General features: G+C 54.1%; 2 protein-coding genes across 6 annotated transcripts; one reads left to right on the top strand and one right to left on the bottom strand.

Annotated features, from left to right (window-relative positions):
* Positions 1–1115: 1115 nt before the first annotated feature.
* Positions 1116–7700, top strand: CPNE6 (copine 6). Of its 3 annotated transcripts, none has more exons than XM_024556674.3 (17): positions 1116–1319; positions 2639–2810; positions 3233–3412; positions 3737–3811; positions 3981–4055; positions 4186–4269; positions 4361–4450; positions 4798–4902; positions 5132–5218; positions 5439–5498; positions 5761–5894; positions 5975–6029; positions 6120–6171; positions 6518–6651; positions 6787–7023; positions 7212–7386; positions 7507–7700. In XM_024556674.3, exons 2-16 carry the CDS (start codon positions 2643–2645, stop codon positions 7347–7349), a joined length of 1674 nt encoding a protein of 557 aa, XP_024412442.1. In that variant the 5' UTR covers positions 1116–1319; positions 2639–2642; the 3' UTR covers positions 7350–7386; positions 7507–7700. The 3 variants fall into 3 exon arrangements, with proteins under 3 accessions (XP_024412442.1, XP_071078038.1, XP_071078039.1); XM_071221937.1 differs by having other exon boundaries at positions 1220–1319; positions 7212–7407; XM_071221938.1 differs by lacking the exon at positions 3981–4055 and having other exon boundaries at positions 1229–1319; positions 7212–7407.
* Positions 7701–9400: 1700 nt separating this feature from the next.
* On the bottom strand, positions 9401–14597 carry NRL (neural retina leucine zipper). 3 transcript variants are annotated; one of them, XM_024555975.4, is made up of 3 exons: positions 13717–14597; positions 11977–12069; positions 9401–10753 (listed from the first exon to the last, which is right to left on the bottom strand). In XM_024555975.4, exons 2-3 carry the CDS (start codon positions 12040–12042, stop codon positions 10421–10423), a joined length of 399 nt encoding a protein of 132 aa, XP_024411743.2. In that variant the 5' UTR covers positions 12043–12069; positions 13717–14597; the 3' UTR covers positions 9401–10420. The 3 variants fall into 3 exon arrangements, with proteins under 3 accessions (XP_024411743.2, XP_053784325.1, XP_053784326.1); XM_053928350.2 differs by having other exon boundaries at positions 11662–12069; positions 13717–14588; XM_053928351.1 differs by lacking the exon at positions 13717–14597 and adding an exon at positions 13114–13694 and having other exon boundaries at positions 11662–12069.
* Between the last annotated feature and the right edge of the window lie 2760 nt (positions 14598–17357).

Here is a 17357-nt window from a genome sequence, read left to right as displayed (position 1 = left end):
TAAGTAGCTCAGCATTCAAGACTCCTGCTCAAGAGCCTCTTCTTCCATGAAGCCCTTCCTGGTTCCTCACCCTGACTCATCCTAATTAAACCCTCCTTGTCTGTGGCCCACTGCATCCTGGATAGGTATGGACCTTTGCCTCTGACACACTTACCGCCCTTGTGTACTGGTTTACCATCTCTGCCTGTGGGCAGCAGTGCCTGGCACCCAAGAGCTGCTCAATAAATGGCTGTTACCTTAATACATGAGCTGCTTAGGGGATGGAGGGTGAAGATGTCCTGGCGAACCCTCTTGCGTACTCATCCCAGATCACTGTGCACCTAAATGTCTTCACACGGCACATGCAGCTCCCGGACAATGGCTCACTCCCCTGGTCTCACTAGGGAATGACTAATGTCTTGTTTCCCCAGATCTGTGCATGGCTCGGCCCCTCCCACAAGGAATCTTGGGGCAGAGGGTGAATTGTGGGTGCTACGAAGATGCCTCTAGAATCGGTCCTTAAGCACATTTCCCCGCTGGGCAGCCCTGTCTCCAGGGGGTTGGTTGTGTGACCAGGTTGTGAGACTGTGACCCTAAGCAATTGTGTCCATGTCCTTGTGTCTCCCTGCTCAAGGATGCCTGGGTCACGGAACCTCATTCTGAGAGCTATGAGGTTCAGCACAGTTTTTAAGGAGCATGTGAAGATCTCCATTCTGTTGTATTTGGGTTGGTGTGAGTGAGTGTATATGTGTGTGTGTGTGACAAGTATAGCCCGGTGTTCTTGTGTATGTGCAAATATCCTTAACGAGAATGATGTGGAAAGTGTTGTGAGGCGGGGCATGCTTCCCTATGTATATCTGTAGGGCTATAACTGTCGTGGTGTCACGGAGAGTTTATGTGCTGGCATCTGTGCGTGTCAAGATATGTGTGAGCCTGTGAGTCGTGGGTGCGTGTCTCCGTTGTTCCCAGTGTGAATGTGTGCGCGCGCATGCACCGCCACGATGTGTGCATCTCTGTGCTGCTGGGTGTGGGTGTGGTGTGAAGGGGAAGATGTGTGTCACTGTGTCTGTGGGGGTCCTGCCTTTGAGCCACCCCCAGCCCATTCTCCTCCCCCAGTTCTGTGGCTCCCTCCCAGACAGTGGCCCTGCCCCTTCCCTCTTCTCCCTCCCAACTGTTCTCTGCAGGGGGTGGGGGGAGCTGGTGCTGCCGCCCCCCCTCCCCATCCAGGCCCCATAAATAGCAGCAGAGCCAGAGCTGGAGCTGGCGCCAGCGGCTGGAGCAGCAAGGGAGTCGGGGCCAGGGCCAGAACCGGAGAGAGGACCCCCCCAGCTAGAGCCCAGGTGAGCCTCCCCTTCCTCCCTAGCCTAGCCCAGCCCTGCCCAGGCCAGCCTGGTCCAGCCTCTGTAACAACATCTTCCCCAGCTCCCAGAGAAGTCTCCGGTCCTGCCCAACCCCCTCACTACCACCCGTCCTTGCCCATCTCAGGGGACCTACAGGAACCGGAGTCTGGGGATGGAAGGCAGAGTCCCCGGCAACCCAGACCCTCCCTCAAAGACCCAGAAAGTCACATGCTGTGGGGAGGGGGCCAGAGAAGGATCCCAGTTCAGAGGGAGTAACCTACAGGAACTGTCACACCCTCGCGGAGACAGATACACGATGAGGGGACAGACATGCAGGGTGGGCGCAATCAGACACACCAATGCACACTCTCCGGGAGAAGCACGGCACGAGATCAGACAGCCTCACCCTGAGACGTGGACAGACACAGATAGATGAACTGACCGGCCATGAACTTGGGCCAGCGAACCCCTGCCTGCTGCTGCCTGAGGCTTGGTACCACTGCTGGGGGAGGGTGGCGTGCGTGCATCCCACGGACAGCATGGAGGGGGCTGCAGCTCCCCAAAAATCTTGTCGCTAAGAGACAGTGTTAGTGCTGCCAAGAAGTGTGAGAACAGGGTGGGGTGGGAAGGAAAGCAAGAGTTGTCATAGTGAGAGCCCCTGCCAGGAACCTGGAGGAGCTTTCAGCAGGGACAGGGCTCTGCCTCTAATTCTCCAAGCCTACCACCCCTCCCTCCCCATCATCCAGCTAGAAGGTGAGTAAGGGGAGGTAAACAGGGACAGCCACCAGGGTACCTTCCACCCTGCCTCCTCCTGCCCACTGCAGCTCCATTCCTGAGGCCCATTCTCTTCAGACTTCCAGGGGCCGGCCCACCCCCTTCCCCACCCCCTTGCCTCAATTCATCTCCCTCCTGCCAAGACTGAGTGCAGCACTGGCTCAAACATCAGTTGGGAAATAGCAGAAGGTGCTGAGATGGATAAAAGTGTGGATCAATCGATGGCCTAGGAGCCAAGGCTGCCAGGAACCCCACCCCCTGCCCTCTAGCCCTGCCCAGCCCCATCCATGCACACTAGGCTGGAAGGGGTGACAGAAGCACAGGGCTGTGCAGGAGTGGGAGGCTCAAGGCCTCTGCCCTCCCCTGCTCAGAACGTCAGGGGAGGCCAAGCCCAGAGAGGGCAAAGGAAACGGAAGGTTCATGAGGTCCAGGGCGTCAGGAAGCAGGGCGAGGGAGGGTGGGGCCCAGGCTCCCAGAAGATAGACTCCCTCCCCGGGGAATGTGTTCCTTTTCCAGTGTCCATACTATCTGCTCTGTCCCCACAGCGACATGTCGAACCCTGAGATGGAATGGGTGCCCGAGCCCTCAGCCATGACACTGGGGGCCTCTCGGGTGGAGCTTCGGGTATCCTGCCATGGCTTGTTGGACCGAGACACACTCACCAAGCCCCACCCTTGTGTGCTGCTCAAGCTCTACTCTGAGGAGCAATGGGTGGAGGTGAGAGGAGGTCTTTCCTTCACTGACCTCCGCTGGGAAGGAAGGGGGCTGGGTAGGGGCAACAAAAACCTCACAAGGGAATGTGAGAACCCCGAGGGGCCTCTTCCAGGCTCTGTGGGTAACCTTGAGAAGGGTGTGCCATCGCTGCAAACACAAACTATTTCACAGTGTCTAAAGCCCAGCATTCCAGTGGGTCCTGAGATGGTCCCACAGATAGTGGCACTGCTCCCAGGGGCCTTATGAGAGCCCCAGAGGGCTGATGGTCTAGTGAGCTGGCAGTCCCCTGAGCTTGGGGGTTCAGTCAAGGGAGGGAAGAGCTAGTCGCTGGGGTTGTGCAAGCCCAAGGAAAGCTGGCATGATGGGTGGTCCTGGGCTGGGAATAGTACTGGGTTCTCAGAGGGCCCTCACCCCTCCTGTTGCAGGTGGAGCGCACAGAGGTGCTGCGCTCCTGCTCCAGTCCTGTCTTCTCCCGGGTGCTGGCCCTTGAGTACTTTTTTGAGGAAAAGCAGCCCCTGCAGTTCCACGTGTTTGATGCTGAGGATGGAGCCACCAGCCCCAGCAATGACACCTTCCTTGGCTCTACAGAGTGCACCTTGGGCCAGGTCTGCATTCCCATCCCGCCCCCATAAACTTCTACCCCTGAAATCCAAACTAACAGAGTGCATGAGCTCCAGAGGTAGTTCATTTTGGGCTTGGGCCCCATGTCCGCCATTCATTGTCTGTGTCACCTTGGACAAGATACTTAACCTCTCAGAGTCTTAGTTTCCTCATCTAAACAGTAGGGGGTCACAGTGCCTACCTTAAGGCTGCTGTAGAAATGAAGTCCAGCCCTAGCCCAAGTGGTATTTATTACCTCTGTCCCTTATTACCCCTGGCCAAGGCAGGTGGGGCATTACAGCTGGGTCTCCCTTCACCTCCATCCCCAGATTGTGTCACAAACCAAGGTCACTAAGCCATTGCTGCTGAAGAATGGGAAGACTGCGGGCAGGTCCACCATCACGGTAGGCAAGGTCACCTGTACTCACCCTTGGGCAGAGCATTCAAGGCTCCTGCATGGATATCCATGGTGACATCATGCCCATGATTGGCTCCCACTTAAGGGAAAGGGCATAGGGTGGCCCTCGAGGTAGGGGGGTAGTGGGGAGTCCTGCCACTTGTGTTCCCTTGCAGATTGTGGCCGAGGAGGTGTCTGGCACCAATGACTATGTGCAGCTCACCTTCAGAGCCCACAAGTTGGACAACAAGGTTGAAACCCCAGAGCCCAGGCCCCTACTCGAGACAAACCCCAGGGTCCCAGCACTGCTCCCTTCTCAGTGTTAGCCATCTCCCCCTGCACACCTCACCAGGCTCATGGGCCTACACTCTATGTCCCCAGGATCTGTTCAGCAAGTCTGACCCTTTCATGGAGATCTATAAGACCAATGAGGACCAGAGTGAGCAGCTGGTCTGGAGGACTGAGGTTGGTGCCTGGGGCTCTTGGAAAGAAGGGAGGAAGAGCAGAGTAGGGAAACCTAGAGAGGAGATGACCAACTCTCTGGTGCCTCTCCAAGGTGGTGAAGAACAATCTGAACCCCAGCTGGGAGCCCTTCCGCCTGTCCCTGCACTCCCTATGCAGCTGTGACATCTACCGGCCTCTCAAGGTGAAGTGCCCCCCAAGCAAGGGCAGACTACTGAAGCACCCAGGCTGTATCTGGGGCCTTCCCCTTTGAGTGTAGCAAGCCCCCACCCTCACCCCATGAGATAAGATCTTCCCACTGTGGGGTAAAGAAACCGTCACAGTTCAATGTCCCTACATGTATGCCTTTTATCAGAAGCCAAAGTCCCTGGCAGATTGAGCCAAAGAATAAAGTCTCAGCAGATGGCCTCTCTGGGCCGGTTGAGTTTGGGGCCTAGAAACTGTTAGCCCCCACCTCCCTGAGCCCCTCCCCCTGCCCCCAGGAACCATTGCCAAGCCTCCCTGACCCTGACTTGCTCCCTGCTTTCGCAGTTCCTGGTGTATGACTATGATTCAAGCGGGAAACATGACTTCATTGGAGAGTTCACCAGCACCTTCCAGGAGATGCAGGAAGGAACAGCAAATCCTGGACAAGAGGTGCCACAAAGATCCCCCCAGGAGGCCCTCCCAAGATCCCTGGGAAAATCCTGGGGGTGACACTGAAGAGGCCACTGTATGTGATGGGAGTTGTGGAGTGTAGAAAGTCCCCAGGCTCAGCCTAAGGACTGGGCCATGGAGGCCTTGCTCTGGGTGGCTCTGCTGGAAGGGGAATGAGGGGTCGCCTGATGGAATTATGACCTGGGCTTTTGGGGTATGTGGGGTCTAGAGGCAGTGGGACTGCATCAACCCCAAGTATCGGGACAAGAAGAAGAACTACAAGAGCTCGGGGACTGTAGTGCTGGCCCAATGCACGGTAAATCCCAGTGCCGGCCTCAAGCCCTGCCCCAGGCCTGAGCCCCACTGCAACCTCACATTCAGCTCTTCCCTTGCTTCTAGGAACTGAAAACTGTTGCCCTATACCACTGACAACTGCAACCTCAAAAACTCTAGTTCCTCCACTTCCCCCACAGAACCCCACCTAGCTCTCTCCTCAAAGGAATATCCCTCTACCTTACCTCTCCTGCTTCCATCAGGTGGAAAAGGTGCACACCTTCCTGGATTACATCATGGGTGGCTGCCAGATCAGCTTCACGGTAAAGGCCCAGGGGATGGGGACATAGGCAAGTGGGAGAGACTAAGCTCATAGTGAACAGAAGGAGCCCAGAATCCTCTCTGCCCTACCTAGGACTCTCATGACCTTAGCTTTGTCACCTTGTACCCACTCACCCCATCCAATGAGGATGCTCCCTGTGGGCTCGCCCAGATTTACCTTAGTCCCCTACAGACACTAGCTCTGGCCTAGCCTCTCTGTTGGCTCTCAAGGATGGAACAAGTCCCTTTTCCCACCACCACCAGGTGGCCATTGACTTCACAGCCTCCAATGGGGACCCAAGGAGCAGTCAGTCTCTACACTGCCTCAGCCCCCGCCAGCCCAACCACTACCTGCAGGCCCTGCGTGCAGTGGGAGGCATCTGCCAAGACTATGACAGGTAGAGGTGGGGGGGCAGGGGTGGGGAGACAGGCAGGGAGGCCTTGCCCAGTGGTCCCTACAGCCTTTCCTTCTCCCCAGTGATAAGCGGTTCCCAGCGTTTGGCTTTGGGGCTCGAATCCCTCCCAACTTCGAGGTAGGCTGGGTGTCAAGATAAGGGAGGAGATGGTGGGGGAGCAAGACAGAAAGGAACCGTCTCCTTGCTGTTCTCACCTTACACTCACAGGTGTCCCATGACTTTGCTATCAACTTTGACCCTGAAAATCCTGAATGTGAAGGTAAGAGGGAAGGTTCCCACCAGCAGCCTGACCTCCTGCCAATTCCCCTAGCCCTCCACCCCCCCCATACAGCTTACTGCACACTCCCTACACCCCATGCCAGAACACAGACTGCATTCCCACGGGCCCAGCTCCCTCCCTCTTTACCCATCCAGCACCTGTCTTCCTTAGGTAAGACTTCCAGGCCCTGGCCCTGGATCTAGCATCCAACTTCCCTGGTGCCTGGACCATCCAACCCCCCTTATTATTGAGGAACTAGTAGGACATAGGGCAGGACACCTCCTTGCTTTAAGGGGTGTCAGGAAGGGCTCCCTGCTAACCTCTGACAGCCTCACTCTGCCCACAGAGATCTCAGGAGTCATCGCTGCCTACCGTCGATGCCTGCCCCAGATCCAGCTCTATGGCCCCACCAACGTGGCCCCTATCATCAACCGCGTGGCGGGGCCAGCTCAGCGGGAGCAGAGCACTGGCCAAGCCACGGTGAGGAGAGGAAGCAGGCAACCAGGTTCTGCTCGGGTGTCCTCGAGTGGGGCCAGGGCCAGGGCCTGGGCTTGGGGCAGGTGCCAAGGCCCTTGCAAACAGAGCCTACCCTTCCTTCTCTCCACCTGCCCTCAGAAGTACTCGGTGCTGCTGGTGCTCACAGACGGCGTGGTGAGTGACATGGCCGAGACCCGCACTGCCATCGTGCGTGCTTCCCGCCTGCCCATGTCCATCATCATCGTGGGCGTGGGCAATGCCGACTTCACCGATATGCGGCTGCTAGATGGCGACGACGGCCCCTTGCGCTGCCCCCGAGGGGTGCCCGCAGCACGAGACATCGTCCAGTTCGTGCCCTTCCGGGACTTCAAGGATGTAAGTCCCTACGCCCTCACCCAACAGGGCTCCTCAGCACTCATATCCCTAAATCTGACCTGACTCTCCCACTGGGTCCGTGTCCTGAGAAAGACGCTGGAGCCCAGCTGGCCATTCCGGAACCACGCCCTCCTGACCCCGCCCCTTGAGCTCAGACTCCTAATCACGCCCCCGCCCCCCACTCTCAGGCCGCACCCTCTGCGCTGGCTAAGTGCGTCCTGGCCGAGGTGCCCCGTCAGGTGGTGGAGTACTATGCCAGCCAGGGCATCAGCCCTGGGGTGCCCAGGCCCTGCACGCCGGCCACGACCCCCAGCCCTAGCCCATGACTGCTTCCCACCGGACCGACACTCCCTCAGCCTATCAGTGAGTCCTGAGGGCCCAAAGGTATGGACACTAGGGGGTGTAAGGTGGAGCTTGGTGGAGCCCATTTTGGCCGGGAGTGGTATAGAGGGGGGTGCTTATGACTACCCCACCCTCTCCCAGGTGCCTGTCCTGACCCTTGTGACTACAGTGATCATTGCCTCTCCCTCTTGGACCAGCTGTGCCCCCTGAATCCTGGAAGTGAGTGGAGAGCCCTGCCCCATCTCTCCAGGCCCCATAGCTGTCAGCCTTGTGGCCCCTCAATGACTCTTCAGTGATCCTGACTTTCTGGCCATTAATAAAGGGAACCACTCCTAGCACCTCAGCCTCTACCCATCATGTCTCAGATGCCCATTGAACCGTCTGTAGTACCCACAAACACCATTAAGAAATGAAGACTAGCACCTTTCAAAAACTGGGCCAGAGCTCATCAGAGAGCCAGGTGCCTCTAGTTTCACCCCAACTATTTACCAATGAGATCTGAGGAACCCTGATCCTCATCTCCCAACCCCAGGGAGCCCAGGCATCATGGGGGCTAATCGCTGGGTGGGGGACATAATAAGGGGCTGTCAAGGGGGCAGGCTAATGCCTTTTTACAGCTGTCTCCAGAGAAGCCCAGCTGAGTCCCCAGGGCTGAACTCCAGCCCCGACACAGCTGTGGGGTGGGGCCCAGAAGGGGTGTGTGGGACTGAAGGAGGGCAGCGGGTCTGCTAGTGAATTGTGAATACAAAGGGGGCATTTAAGGTCCACGCTGCCTGGTGTTCCTGGTGTATAAATGTGTGTGTGTGTGTTCATGCACTGCACATCCCTGATTTTCCACGGGTGTGACCTTAATGGTTCAGGAAGTCCAGCTGTGTACTCTTAATAACATTAAGAATAGCAGCACATATTGTTTAGCCAAAGAAGAATCGGTAAGCCTGGAACTTGAACCCAGGCCCATCTGACTAAAGTGCTCACACTCTTAGTCATTAGCATGCTACTTCTATGTGGGATGTATCTGTGCGACCCTCCCTCATCTTGTGACCCAGTATTTATCTGTGGCCTGATTGCGTGTATGAGTGCAGGTACCTGTGGATGGGCATCTCTACCTGTGTGTGTGTGCCTCAGCCCCAATCAAGTAAAGTGTGCAAAAACAGTAGTGGGTCTGAATTGCAGCTCCAAAGAGCAGATGAGACCCTTGTAAGATCCAGAGTGAGGGAAGAAGAGCTGGGCTCCTACAGGGGCCCTCCCTGTTCCAGCCTCTCCCTTCAATGATGTGTGTGGAAGGGGATGCAGGTGGAGAGGATAAAGGTGCCATGAGCCAGCCACAGCCAGAGTGCGTAGCCAGTAGTCAATAGCCAATGGCCAATAGCCAGTGGTGGAAAAGGGAAAGGAGAAGAGAAAGAAATCCTGGAGGTGGGGGCGATGGAAGAGAGGCCTCCCATTGCAGGCTCCTAGGTGGAGGAGGGACAAGCCTGGGCTAGAGGAGGGGAAGGAAGGGACAAAAACTGGAATGGGAAGAGGCAGCTGGAGAGGGGGTGGATAGAGGGGCCAGAAAGGAAGAGAGACATATGGGAGCCTCTTCCCCCACACCCGATTGATTCTCCCATTTATTATGTCCCTTAGAGTACCTGATGAGGTTGTCACTCCCAGTTCAATGCCTCTGATCTACCCAGATTCCCCACCCACTCCCACCATAGGCTGCTGAAGCAGAGGGCTGGATTACCATGGCAACTATAAGGCCTCAGGAGAGCTATAAACAGGCCTGGTCCTGTCACTGATGCTCCTGGGCTTCTGTCCAGTGGTGATGGGAGGGGGAGTCTCCATCTGGCCCAGTCTCCACCCCTCCACCCCATTTTCATTAGGCCTCCAGAACTGAAAGGCACCACTCAACCCAGTTAGGGGGCTTCCCAGTCTCCCTCTCTCTCTCTCTCTCTCTCACACACACACACACACACACACACACACACACACACACGTCTGGAGCAAGGATAAAAAACGAACACTTCTTAAATTGCAAGAACATTAACCAATAGCATAAAGTTCTGCCCGGACTTCAAGTTTAATTCACAAAAGCTGTGTTCTCTCAGCTCCTTGTCATGCTGGGGAAATTCTCACCTCAGGTTCAGAAAGGCAGGAGTTAGCAGGATCACCTTAGGTAGATCTGGAGGTCAAGGCAGCCTGGGCTCATCCACTGCCAAGGCTTCAGCCAGGAAGCTGGAGCAGGACAGGAAGTCCCTTTGGTGAGGTTGTCTTGGGGAGACCTTTGGACTCCCACACTAAGGAGATGCCAGAACCGGAGAGGTGTCAGAAGTCATCCAATCCAAATAAGGTTTAGATGAGGTAACCAAGACCCAGGGAGCAAACAATTTGCTCAAGATTACAGAGGTATCTTGTGACAGAGCTGGGACTAGCACCCAGGTCTCCAGACTCCTGCCCAGGGTTCTCTCCCAGCCCACAGTAACCACCCCCAGAGCTCCTCGGGCCATTGCAACTCTGGGCTCTGGAGGCCACTGGGTTGGGTAGAAGGAAAGCCTCTTGGATAAAGTTCCTGGCTATTGGAAATTAAAATCTTGAAAATGCAATAGTCCTACATGGGGAGGTTACAGAATGAAAATACGGCCCTATTGCTAATTGCACTACAGGTTGAAAGCCTTGAATTAAAATCTAAACTGAGGGGGAAGCTGCACCACTCCCTCACCTCCCACACACTGTCACCCAGCCATCATCTACGCACCCCCCTCACACACACACACACACAAACAGTGCCTGGCACTGGCTCCTGCAGATCTCAGTATTCTAGTCATGTGGATGTGGGCAGAATGTGGAGGGTTTCAGTGCACGGCTTGCCTGAGGGGCAGGGAACCCTCTCCCAGAAAATGACCATCACCTAACTTCGAAGCATGCCTTGAAGGTCCAGGAAGTTTGGGAATATTGCTGTGGTCATACAAAGGAGTGTCTGGGACCAGAAGGTGCTCAGTAACCACCTAGTGAATGGCACAGCTGCCTCCTGGACGATGCCACCCACCCCTTCCACCACTCAGCGGCACCCAGCGGCTCAGATGAAGAAGTGGGAGTGGTCCCCGGACCCAGGGCCCCTGGAGGACAGCCTGTCACAACGAGCCTTGTAGAGGTCACGCTCCCTGGCCACGCGGGCCACCTCGGCCCGGAGCGCGTCCAGCTGGGCGGCCAGGCGGGCGCGCTCTGCCTCCAGCCCGCGCCGCTGCTGCAGCCTCTTGGAGCGACAGGCCTGTGCGTACCCACGGTTCTTCAGCGTGCGGCGTCTCTGCTTCAGCCGCAGCGCCTCGTCGCGCCCGCAGCCCCGCAGCTGTCGGTTTAACTCCCGCACAGACATCGACACCAGCGCCGCGTCGGAAAAACGCTCCGCCGGCTGCAGATGGAGCGGGTAGAGACCTGGTCAGGGCAGTGACCCCCCCCCTCCCCCCGGCCCTTCACTCCGGTTCCCAGCCAGGCTGGCCCCGACCCCTGAGAAGGCCCCGCCTCCGGCTCTCCTCAGGGCTGGAACACTCACCCTTCCACTGACTCTGTCTCCTAGTCCCGACCCCGCCCCAGCTTTCAACACTTCCGGGTTCCCTTGGGCCTTTGCTGTGGGTCTCGCGCCCCTCTGGACCCGCCCAGCGCTGCAGGCCCCGCCCACTTCCACTGTCCCAAGAGCCAGTCCAGCGCCTGAACGCCGCGTGGCCCCTGCGAGATCCTCAATTAGCATCCCGCTCCAGACCAAAATGTCTCCAGTGAGCCAGCGCCCACATAAACCCCGCCTTTCCAACGCACCTGGCTCTCCTGTCCTGAAGGCCGCAACCCTGTGACCCTCAAAGGATTTGGATTACATCCTAATGCCTTCAACACCCCCCATCGGTGTCTGTAATTAATAGGATGAATCCCAATCCTTTCTGAGAAGGTTGGCGGCTGGAGAAGCACGAAGTCTTGAAAAGGCCAACCTCATTATCTTTCCCACAGTTTTAACTCCGCTCCATCCATGCACAACTCTTTCCCTGTTTTCCACGCATGGCTTATCTATCTATATTTACCTCCCCGTCATCACTTGCTCCCCTACGCTTTTTAATTCTCAGCTCTCCTTTTTCTGTCCTCTTCTAGCCTTCTCCCTCTTCCTCCTGGGTTAGCGATACTCATTTCTCTCCATTTGAAAAAAAAAGGAGGGGAGCGGGTAGATTTTCTTTCAAAGGCCCTTCTTCCCTTCTCCTGCCTTCTGTCTCTTTTCCGTCCAGGAACTCTTTCCCTCAACCTGCCTCCTCTCAGACCAGCTCACTGATCACTCACCTGGACATGCTGGGCTCCTATCTCCTCTGGGCTCCCTGGGTAGTAGCTGTGGGGCCCCTCAACAGGCACTGGGCTCTGACCCTGCAGCAGCTCCACTGCCTCCTCAGGACTCAGCCCCAGGGCCTCCCCAGCCCCCAGCTGCTGCTGCAGGGTAGCCATCCAGTACAGCTCCTCAAGGCCTGGCCGGGATCCCTCAGTGGCCCCCACCATGCCTGGCTCACTGAAGGTGGGTGAAGGAGGCACTGAGCTGTAAGGTGTGGAGCCCAGTGAGGCTGTGGGGGGGCCAGATGGCCCCTCTGAAGGTTCCCGCTTTACCTCAAACTTCATCAAGTCAAAGTCATTGACATATTCCATGGCCAAGGGGCTGGGAGGGATTGCCATTCTGGGGGTGGGTCAGGAGGGACACACCTGCAAAAAAGAGGAAACTTGGAACCCTGGAGGCCTCCTGCCAGCCTTCTTCACCACAACCTGCTCCCCCAAAGCCCAAGTGCCCTGGGGCCCTAATTCTGGAAAGCCGGAGTGATGGCACAGCCCTGTTCCCTGCACATCACCTCCAGGCTGGGGGCCAACTTTTCAGGTGGTTGGGGCTCCTGACTGGGGACAAGCAGCTTAAAACCCTGAGTGAGGAAGAGGATAGCAGAGCCTCTGGCCCCACTGGTGCCTCAGATCTATGAAAAACAGGAGGAATATGGCAGTGTCCCAACTCTAATGCTGGAACACCCTGAGATGCTCTGTCATCTCAAGAGGCATCGTTCTATTTCCAAGCAATTGAAAAATTTTGTTTAATTAACTGTGAAAGAGAATGTGTATATTTTTGGACAATGGGAAGCATGTATGCTATGAATTTTAATATATGTCTAAGGATAACATGCTATTATACCTCTCCATCTCTCAGAGCACCCAAGACAATGCCTTCCACATAGAAGATCCTTACTGCACATCTGTTCTATGGATTAATCAACCAATGAATTCCTTTTATAGGAGTGAGAGACTTTGCAAGGAAAAAAGAAAGATCCTAGAATCAGTTTTAAAAAGATCAGGACTGAGCAATGACCTTCTTTTCTCAAGGTCAACCCCTTCACTGGAAACCGTCCAAGATTGGTTTTCCTCCTTCTATTCAGAAACCCCCTATGTTGTGTGACCTTAAGCAGATCATCTTCCCCTTTCTGGCCCGTTTCCCCTCCTATTCAATGAAGGGAGTTAGACTTTATCATTCCTGAAAGAGTGATCTGTGAAACACTAAGCAAGAAACACCCGAGGAAAGGTGTATGCTCAGAAAACTTTGAGAAATGCTGCCTCCCATCCCTACCTCTTACACATTCACAGAACACAGCAGCATATTAATCTAAGAAGTCCTTCAGTAAATTACTGTTCAATTTCAACACAGAGTATACCAAACTTACATCACCAGGAGCTCTCCTCCCTATTATCAACCATGGAGCCTGTACGTACCTGAGGAACCTCTGGTTAGATGAACTCAGAGAGTCTTCCCAGTCCGGAAGTCCCAAACCCTAGCTCAGGTCCCAGTTCCAGCAGCTGCACCCACAGCCCCAGAACAGGCAAAGCAGGGAGTGCTCATCCCCAAAGCTTAGAGTTTGGCTCTGTCTTGATGCCCAAACCTATGTATCCCCTTTTCCAACCACATCTCAGTCCCCTGGGCTCTGCCCAAAAAGGCAGGAGGAAGGACAAAGGCCTCTCTCTCTTCCTGTCCCAGGGATGGGTTGTTGCCCTATCTATTGAACTCCTCACCCTTGCAAGGACAGAGGAGCTAGGAATAAAGACACAGATTTAAGGAACTGGTCCTTGGCAGGGAGAAGATGATGAGACACTGAGAGGAGTCCATACAGAATTAGATGAAGAGGTAAATGAGGAGGCTTGTTTATCTTTCTGATGTGAGAGCAGTGAGTGACATAAAGCCAGTATAGGTGGGAGTGGGGCAGGGGAGAGAAGAGTGAGGATTGCTGAAAATAGACAACAGAGAGCAGACAGCTGGTATTGGGGGAGGGGGCTCTAGGTTAGGGGCCCAGCACCCAGGAAGGCCCAGGGCATACTCACTTAAGGGATAGCAGAGAGTCAGAGCCAGGCAGGCACAGCTTCCCCAGAGGCTGGAGGTCCCATTGAGCCTGGTGCCTTCAAGCTCAGAACAAGGGGCTGTGGGCACAGAGCCCGCAGGGCACTCTTAAAGGGATAGCTCTCTGAGGTCATCTGTGGTCCTTAGGCCTTCAGCCAATGAGGTAAGGGGATCATTTGCCTGTCTCATTGGCCTGGGGGTATGGGGGAAAACAAGAGGAGAGGGCAAGTATGCCAATTCTCAAGGAAGGGAAGAAGACATCTTCCCCGACAAAGCTCCTCACTGATGGCCTGACTCACATGTACTCAGCTCCCTGGTACAGACCACCAGCCTCATCTGAACACAGCCCTCAGCACTCAGTGATTGCAAGTGTGGGGCCAAAAAGAGAGCCAGACAAGCTCTCAGTGCCCTCACACTTCAAGGCTCTGTAGCCCCTTGTCACTGTGTTTGGGGAGTACAAGCTCTCCCAACCCCACTCTCACCTGAACTGTTGTGGGTTCCCTGTTTTCAGGAGTCCTCACATTTCTGCCCGCTGCCTCACTCCCACTATATCTGGCCTCGTGATCCTAATAGCTATCACATCAGAAAAAGAAGCCCACTTCTCCATGATGAATCTCCAAGACTTGACCATCCAGTTTCTCCCAATCTTGCTGACCCAGCCCCAGGACAGGCAGCCCAGCACAGGAGAAGGAGCAGGGAAAGGGAGAAAGGGAGATTCTGCCCCTTGCTTCTAGGCCACCGTGTGACACTGAAATCTAATCATCACCAATCCATCTGAGACTTTTGTAAATGCCTGCATATACCCTTTGCTTCCTCTCTTCTCTTCCCTGTAGGTATCTCTGTCCCACTCTCTTCCTCTCTCACTCAGCCTTGTTCCCAGATGGCTGGTGGGTGACCTACATTTTCAGCCTAATCCTCTAACACCTCTTAGAGCTATCATCTCTGGGTAGAAGTTGAAACAGGGATACTAGGAATTAGCCAGGGAGATGTTTAAACCTGTCTGAAGCTGTTTAAATAGGGTAAGTATTGGAACAGAACTCCAAGAGCTAAGGGCTATTCGCTATCTTCTGAGGACACCCAAAGCCTCCGATGGAGTTAATAGATCCTCTTTCCCAACCCAGAGAGAGATGTGGGTGTCTATCAGCCCCAATGATCATCATTTATAAAAATTAACCTAAATAAATAAATAAAATCTTAAATTAAAAAAAAAAAAAAAAAGCCCTGACTGGTGTGGTTTAGTGGATTGAGTGCTGGCCTGTGAACCAAAAGGTTGTGGGTTCGATTCCTAGTCAGGGCACATGCTTGGAATGCCAGGTCCCCAGTCGGGGGCATGAGAAAGGCAACCGATTGATGTATCTCCCACGCATCATGTTTCTCTCCCTCTCTTTCTCCTTCTCTTCCCCTCTCTCTAAAAACAAAGAAATAAAATCTTTTTAAAAATTAAAGTTAAAATTAAACCAGCCTTAGTCCCAGCCTTAGATGAAAAGGTGGGAGATTCATATGATCTAAGACAGTGGTTCTGAAAGTGTTGTCCCCAGATCAGCAGCATCACCTGGGAGCTTGTTAGAAATCCAAATTCTCTCACCTCACCTCAAATCTACTGAATCAGAAACTCTGGGGATGGAGCAAAAAAAAAATACATATCTGTGTTTTAATAAGCACTCTGGGCAATTCCGATGAACACAAAAGTTTGAGAACCACTGGTCTATAGAATGCGTACAATGAACTCAGCTTCCCTTGGTGCGTGACTGTGTGTGGTCTCCTCAGCCACGTTCTCTACACACATATAAGAAGACTTAGATCAGATGACAACTTTCCCTTCCCACATCTGGCCCTCATTTTGTGGTGCAGAGACCATTTTTCAAGAAGAAAGGCTTCTCGGTGCAATTGCCTGGATCTAGCACTGCTTTTTAGAAGAACCAAAAAGCCCAAGGCCTGAAAACAAAGCCACAGAATGGGAGTAGGGCTCATAGAGACAGAGAAGCCCACACACATGCCCATGGTATGTGGCTCTAAGGCAGGAAAGAGACCCCAGAATTTCCCTGGTCGAAGAAGGAATAAGAAGTGTTGAATGCAGCCCCCTTTTATTATACCTGCTCTGGCCTTGCCAGACACTTGCCCCACTCCCCACCCCCAGCAGCTGTCAGGTCTGCACTGATCCTCTTGTTTACTGGAGAGCTCAGAAGGGAGGTGGGAGGGCTAAGCTACTAATGGGCTAATGGAGTCAGACTAAATACACTCAGGCAGGTTGAGCTGCTAGCGGCTCAGACCAGGTACCACTGACCAGGGAAAGGAGTCTGGGAACTGAGGGCTGGGCCAGGGAAAAGGATGAAGGACATGGAAAGGAGAGGCTGTGGCCACCACTGGGGACTCAAGAGGTGGTTAATGGGTCCTCTGTGGCGAAGGGAAGGGATGCGTGCTGATACTAACTGGATCAAGGACATCTGAGGACAAAAACATGGGGATGAAGCCCTGGCTGGTGTGGTTCAGTGGATTGGGTGCCAACCTGTGAACCGGGGAGGGGTTGTGGTTCGATTCCTGGTCTGGGCATATGCCTGGGTTGCGGGCCAGGTCCCCAGTAGGGGGTGTGCAAGAGGTAGCCACACGTTGATGTTTCTAACCCTCTCTTTCTCCCACACTGCATCTCTTTCTAAAAATAAATAAAATCTTTTTTAAAAAAAAACATGGGGATGAGAAAGATGAAGCCAGGTGTACTCTAGGAATGACAGAACAAGAGGAAGGGAGGCAGAATGACTTACTTAGCCTTAGGAGGTAGTGGATGCAGACCTGGGACAGAGAGCAGAACAAGTCAGGGGCTCCCCAGGGGTCTGGACTGAGGGAGACAAGGCACATGGAAGAGATGAGCAGAGAGCCACGGGAAACTAAAAGAGATAGGAAAGCTTCTGGGAGGATGCCAAAGAGGGACTAAGAGTAACAAGTGATGGGAGCAAAGGACTAGAAGAGCAAAAGTAGTAGAAGAAAGAATCAAAGGAAATTAAGATTGAGGAGCAAGAACTAAAAAAAATACAGAGGAACAAACAGGTAAATCGTCAGGTCACAAATAAAGAGCAGTGGCCAAAATACCAAAAGGTAGAAAAATATGGATTGAGAGAAAGAGGGCCAAGCAGGCAAAGGACCTAGAGCTGTGGAGGAGAAAACAAAGAGGAAGGACAAGAGAAGAGACAGAGTCAGTAATCCAGGATGCTGTCACTACCTCCTCTGTCCTGCGTCCATTTTTGGATCCCTGTAAGATTTATTCTCATTCCTAGTTCTGGCTTTTGGTATCTAAGATCTTCAGAAATGGATCCAAATCCTCACCTCTCTTCACAGCCTACCCCTTACATTCTCGTTTGACAAATATTGTTAAACACCAACTCCACCGCAGGCACTGTGCTAAGCATTAAGTAGACCTCAGTAAATCATACTGACACCAGCCCTGCCTTCATGGAGCTTACAGACTGATGAAACATCATTATATTGGTGGCCCCTACCCTGGGCCCTGTGCTTTGAAAGATTCCATTCTGGTCCTGTTCCAGCTGTGTCCTATAGAGTGAGGTATCCAGGCCTCCTGCGCCCACACCCCCAATCCTCTTCTGGACCACACTCCAGATACCTAGGAATTCCC

This window comes from Desmodus rotundus, chromosome 7 (assembly GCF_022682495.2).
Source record: "Desmodus rotundus isolate HL8 chromosome 7, HLdesRot8A.1, whole genome shotgun sequence".
Taxonomy (NCBI): Eukaryota; Metazoa; Chordata; class Mammalia; order Chiroptera; family Phyllostomidae; genus Desmodus; species Desmodus rotundus.
The sequence above is the reverse complement of the archived record's forward strand: the minus strand, read 5'-3'. Positions and strand labels throughout refer to the sequence as shown.

What these genes read in the sequence shown, in the direction of transcription:
- CPNE6 (XM_024556674.3), top strand. Translation starts at nt 2,643, where the DNA reads ATGTCGAACCCTGAGATGGAATGGGTGCCCGAGCCCTCAGCCATGACA. An exon ending in CGGGCAGGTCCACCATCACG is followed by an intron (nt 3,812 to 3,980) that starts GTAGGCAAGGTC and finishes GTTCCCTTGCAG; the next exon opens with ATTGTGGCCGAGGAGGTGTC. An exon ending in TGAAAATCCTGAATGTGAAG is followed by an intron (nt 6,172 to 6,517) that starts GTAAGAGGGAAG and finishes CTCTGCCCACAG; the next exon opens with AGATCTCAGGAGTCATCGCT.
- NRL (XM_053928350.2), bottom strand. Translation starts at nt 12,042, where the DNA reads ATGGCAATCCCTCCCAGCCCCTTGGCCATGGAATATGTCAATGACTTT. An exon ending in TAGGAGCCCAGCATGTCCAG is followed by an intron (nt 10,754 to 11,661) that starts GTGAGTGATCAG and finishes CTCCATCTGCAG; the next exon opens with CCGGCGGAGCGTTTTTCCGA.